This window comes from Asparagus officinalis, chromosome 1 (assembly GCF_001876935.1).
Source record: "Asparagus officinalis chromosome 1, Aspof.V1, whole genome shotgun sequence".
NCBI lineage: Eukaryota > Viridiplantae > Streptophyta > Magnoliopsida > Asparagales > Asparagaceae > Asparagus > Asparagus officinalis.
The window spans coordinates 111,824,564-111,830,917 of record NC_033794.1 but is presented as its reverse complement, the minus strand read 5'-3'; the positions used below and the strand labels follow the sequence as shown (position 1 = coordinate 111,830,917).

Here is a 6,354-nt window from a genome sequence, read left to right as displayed (position 1 = left end):
GATACCGAGAGAGAGAGAGAGAGAGAGAGGTGGGCGTGGGGGTGATCAGCCTTCGAAAATAAAAAAAAAACAACGAACGTCATTCACGAATTCATACATCTGTGTCCACCTTCACCTGAAATCATCCAAAATAAGTAGCTGAATCTGAACATAATCACATTCTCATATTAATAGACTTAGTGGAGAGCCAACGCAATCCACCTCGCAAAAACACATCAATTAGAAATCTAAGAAAAAAGGCACAGCAACCTGAGGTTGTACGTATAACCGTTTCCCTTGAAAGAAACAAGGACAATCTGAATTTTGGTCATGTACAAAAGCGGCAAGTTCAACATGCAGATAATCTTCACACAAGCAACTCAACCATTTTTAATTAGATGCACCTTCGAAATCACTAAAACAATAAATGGCAACATTTTGATCTCAGAATGCAAAATACATGTTGAAATAACTGTCTCACCGACACCCTAGAGCAAATCCCATATACGATAACAATTAAGGACAACAAAATAAGTTCATATAAATAGAAAGTATGCTCATGAATGCAATCACTAGCTTTCAGCTGGCTAGAGGCATCCCAGAACTGGATTATTGCATGTTGCAAGATCTCACTGGGTCATCTGATAGCATCTATCCACCGTTGATTTGATCCTAAAAAAGAGCTTTTTTCCTTGCAGTTTCATTCACCAAGAACATATTAAATATCTTCACATTGCAATTTGATTCCATCAACAAATATTATCAGCTACCATGACTTGGTTGACTAGTTATCACTCTTCAACAATGTTCACCAGCTCATACTCCACCAGAGATAGGTTATTGTCTTCTTTAACGGTAAAATTGGCAGCATCTGTTGGTTCAACACGTCCCCATTTGTCTACCGCAAGCCTCATTGATCCCTTGAACATGTCAATCTTTGCATTTCGAAGGGTTACTGTTGCCCCTTCCTTCATGAGATCCACTGCAAATAACATCCACATGTAAATGAAACATAATGAAAATGATATAAGGAGCATATGCAGAGAATTGTTGCTAATATGTTACTGTCCATATTAGCAACATATTAGCAATCTTTGCATTTCGAAGGGTTACTGTTGCCCTTCCTTCATGAGATCCACTGCAAATAACATCCACATGTAAATGAAACATAATGATAATGATATAAGGAGCATATGCAGAGAATTGTTGCTAATATGTTACTGTCCATAGGTTAACAGGTCCTCTATCCAACTTTCTAAGACAGGTAAGGCAAAGCTGATAAATAGAAACAAAAAGGAATAAAATATCAAGTATATTGGAAGGGTAAATTAGGGTGGAAAAAAATCAAAGTCTTTATCTCAAATCCCAGGGCTTGACCACACACATCCTTTTTCTCCGTTCTGTCCATTCAGCTTTGTTCTGGACCAACTCCTCCATTAAAGTTCACACACATCATATACCTTTTGATCACTACATCCTATTTTCATTTAGGTTTACCACTGATTCCTCATGAGATGCCATACTCAACAGTCTCTCCATTCCATATGCTCAAATCATTAAAATATGGTTTTCCTCATTTTGATCACACTTAAAACTACAACTTCTTAGGGCAAAAGAAAAGTTTTAAAACATATTAAGCCACCAAGGTCTGGCTTATAAAGTGCAGGGGGTGGGGACTGCTGTGTGTGAGTGGGTGTGAGGATTTGGTGCTGATGGCGGTTGAGGGGGAGCAGGTGCATGAGTTTCCATCCTGCAGTTGATCCTGCTTCTCATTAGATATCGCATTATATAAGGTTCTTCACAACAGGAGTCTTTTAAACGTTTATATGTGCTTTAGTGCTTCTAAGTATTACATTAGGCAGCTACCGGTAAATGAGCGTAGACACAAGTTCTGAGTTCATGAACTGATCCTGAAAATAAAACTTGTTTCGATGCCTCATAAACTTGCTTTTCTTAAACAAGAGCCAAAAGCGAGAGCAAAATTTCAGGATCATTCATGGTGCAAAGCTTCAATAATGGATAAATTTACTGGAAAATGCAGAACACGGCTTTAAATTTATTTCTTCTCCCACTAACCAGCCATGCCGTTGAAAAACAAAAGTTAACATTAAAGAACTTCTACCCCAAAAACAAGATTTTTACCAAAAAGGGAACACCAATGCTCCATGTCGCAACAAAAGTGTTCTTACATCACTATTCACTGCTAACCAGCTCTCATAGACTTGAACTCATACTATAATGTATCTTCAATATCTCCAGAAACTGTATCATGTTAAATAGTTCTGTAATAGACAAAGCAAGCAAAAGAGCATATTCAACATTCAAGCAGTTAGCCAACGATAAATGGAAAAATAATGATTAAAACATGAACGGTATTTAACAATAATAAACAACTAAACCTAATGAACAAAATGGAGAAATTATATTCATGATGTACCTCATAAATAAAAATAAAAGCCCCATGGTTAAGTCATGTACACATACAATTTGAATAGAACTAAAATTCAATAAAATCTGATAACCATGAAATTAAATGCATCTACAAGTGTGATGTATTAAAGGATGTGAGCAATAACCGCTTCAAAGATCACATATACCTTGCTCATTCCTGGCTGTAAATACAATCATTCCGGTCTCATCCCCAACCAGGCATTCAGCAATACGCGTTTGACGAACTTGAGATCCATCAGGGCGTCCCTTCTGCAACACCATCTTTGAACTCACCACCTTCACCGTTAATGTGTGACCAGAGGTACCAGGTCGAAGTTGATCAACCTTGGTAAAAACAGGTTTCCTCAGACCAGTCTTTGAATCAGCCATTCGTGTAAACACTGAAAAATGTGGACAATATCAAATATTCTCAGAGATGCTTTCAGATGACTCCAAACATGGATTTTCATTAGATAGACTCTCTACAGTTTATAACAGTATCATGTCACTTTCATAACCATATCAAAATGGTGACACCCTACAAAGATAAAGGACCCAGCGATCATCCTAGCCTACAAAAGTTGAAGAACAAAAACTAAAATTCAGCAAGTAAGAATGCCTCTGGTGGCCATGAATGAAGCTCAACTAAACACTGTCCTAAAAATGAGCATACCTGAAGCATTGGATGCTAGAGAAAAGGAAAATTTTTAAACATTTCAGTCATGTATCAGGATTATCAAATTGGTATAACTTAAACACTGAAAGTTGGCCCATACACTTTATAGATTCAGACCTAGAAGAACAACATGACATGATTGCCAACATTACTCACTGACCAACTAAAATGATACATATGAGACCTTGAAGACAATATTAGAAATGACAAAACAAGTTTGAGTGGAAGGTCGAAACTCAAACAAAATTGAAAGTTTACTATCCTCAAAAACAAACTCCACTTGAAGGACAGTAAATTGAAAAAATTTAAATTAAGTTATTTAAAAATGATAAAGCGAGTACCATGTCATTATGTGCAATAATGTAATATAATAGAAGTTTAAACTAATGAGCATGCAATAATGCAATATAATGATAGAGTTATACATCTCAACCTTCACACCATGCGCCTTTGTCCACCCCATTTTTATGGAAATACCCAAAATGACATAAAGTCCACATCTCGTATTATGTTTTTTATCTTACTCATGATATGTGATTGTTTTTCTATGATCTAAGGAAAATTTTCATAACTCGATATGGGAGCAATTTTACATAAATCTATCACAATTGCCCACACTGCCACATCAAAGTTCATAAACTTCAAAGCATGCCCAATTAAAATTCTCAATTTTTAACCGTTGCTCACATGTAAATCTCTATTTTCAAAGTATGCATCATAGCCCAACCCAGTTTGTTGGGAAAAACCTTGATAGCATGTAGTCAGTTCGCATTGCATACTCTATTTTTAACTTTACTCATGCTACGTGGTTACTCTGCATAATTTTAGAATAACTCCCATAACTCAAAAAAGACACAATCTTTACATAAATTATCACCATTGCCCACATCAAAATTCCCCTTCTTCAAAGCACACGCCTTAGCCCAGCCAAATTTGATGGGAAAAAGCCTTGGATAGCATTCATCAAGTCCGCATCTCATACTCCATTTTTAATTGACACACGATTACTCTCTATGATTTAAGCAAACTCCTCATAACTCAACAAAAAAAAATCACATATCACATAAATATATCACATCAAAATTAATACATCACATAATCTACCTTTAATTTTACTCACGATACATGATTACCATCTAACGATAAAGCAAAACCCTCGTAAATTGAAATAGGAGCGATATTAACGTTAATAAGGAATCATAACAATAATCTATAAAATGAAATCACAGAAGAACCACAGGTCAATAATTTCTACGATTAAACAAAGTTAAGATAGAGATCAAAGAAATATAACCCTAGATCGTAGTAAATAAAAGGAGTAAATCACGGAATTTTTTGATGAGATCTAAAAATTAGGGTTTGAAAAACTTACGTTTTCTTGATCGAGAAGAGACGGGAGATTTGGGGGTGGAAGTGAGAGGAGAGAGAAAGAGGGCTTTTTAGTGGGAAAGAGAAGAGGTAGCAACCGTCCGATTGAAGCTTATTGACCGTACACGTGGATGATTTTTTAGTGGTGGAGGTCATAATCTGCTTTTACAAATATACCACTGAATTTCAAAAGTAGCGTGCAGCTTTTGTGAAGCAACGTACGTAGAGAAGTTTGTATTTGGGAAATTAATCCCTCAAATTATTAAAATTGCTGTTAAGTACCCTCATGTTTATGCATTAAAGTTGCTATTCCTGATTAGACGGATTAATTTATAACAATTTATGAGAATTTAGAGACCTAACAGTAATATAAATGACTTGATTGACTAAATTTGAGATAACTTATTAGAATTGGGCGATCTAATAGTAATTTTCCATGAGTTGAGTGACTATCTCAAAATTTTAATGATTTAAGAGACTAATAGAGAAGTCCTGTATATAAACTTTTTAAATCCCATCAGTCATAAATAAAAATTTAAAATGATAATAGAACAATTTAACTCCAAATCCTATCAATCAAGCATTAAATAAACAAATTTTGAATGATATATGTGCTTGTACATATTTCAATCCATAAAAAAGATAGTTAATATCTGTGAATGAATATTAAAGTATAAAATTATTATAAGCAATGAGGAATTCTCATAGTTCCCAAAAATATAATAATATTCAACCCCCACCCCCAAATTTAAATGTTATGATGCAGTGGAAGAGATTTTAAGGGGTATACTTATTAGGGGCCAAAGATCATGCCTTATAACTTTTACTCATTTACTTATTTTTAGTTATAAATAAGAAGAATTATAAGTTGAGATATTTCAGCTTGTTTTTTAGCCTTATAAGAGGGTTGACTTATAGTTTGACTGCTCTGCCCTCTTACAAAGCATGTTTTTTTCTTTTTCGTCTTTCAAAATCCAACCAGAATCCAATCAAGACCGTGAAAATCATATTGGAACCTCCTAACCGTCTGAGTCACTCGCGGTAGACTACCAAGAATGATTTTATATATTCATAAAAAGGTTTATTTATAAAGTTTACCAAACATGGTCTTAAAAAAACTCCTCCATTTCCATTTTCATTTTCATTTTTCATTTTCATTGAGATAAAGCAAGACAAAGAATCTTTTAGCATTATGCTATTTTGGATAAGGAAACAAATAATGACTTAGACCTACCATATTATCTAGGACTCTAGTGCAAGCATGGTCCATAAAGAAATTTTTGATAATGACCACCGCCCAACTCTTTATAAAGATATTCTTATCTACTGGCCCAAACCAAACGTACAATTGACAATTGAAACATGGACAAACATAGGGGTTTCCCCAGATATAATCTTTTTAAGTGTTTTGAGAGATTACTCCTTCAATTACATTTACCGTCCAAATTGTTAATACACTTATGTTACTTGTTCATAATTATCAAATTACCCTCGTAATATAAAACTCAACCAACGTTATTTTTTAAGGTATGACGAGAGAACTTCCACATGATCCTTCGTATCATGGGTATCAAACCGCCAAGTGTGGCTAAAGGACACCCCCATCAATACACGATCTCTAGTATTTTAGAAGATTAAATTCCAGTGTGTACTTTCCAAGAAAGTAAAACCTGATACTTTGAAATACTACTTGTAAACAGTTTATCAATTCAGTTAGACCCTCTTCGGTAAAACCCAACCAACTTAAGCCCACCACTCTCATTTCCCGCTTCAATTCGGAGAAGGGGGAATTCTTTTTCTCCAAAATCAACAACCATAATCAGCACCATGCATAACATTATAGTTATTATTACATCCATAAATATTAAAGATGACAATATTTCATCAATTTCAACCAATCT

General features: G+C 34.7%; 1 protein-coding gene across 1 annotated transcript; it reads right to left on the bottom strand.

The window, feature by feature from the left end:
• On the bottom strand, positions 346-4,563 carry LOC109828998 (uncharacterized protein At4g28440). The gene is made up of 3 exons (XM_020396034.1): positions 4,458-4,563; positions 2,577-2,810; positions 346-961 (listed from the first exon to the last, which is right to left on the bottom strand). Exons 2-3 carry the CDS (start codon positions 2,797-2,799, stop codon positions 771-773), a joined length of 414 nt encoding a protein of 137 aa, XP_020251623.1. The 5' UTR covers positions 2,800-2,810; positions 4,458-4,563; the 3' UTR covers positions 346-770.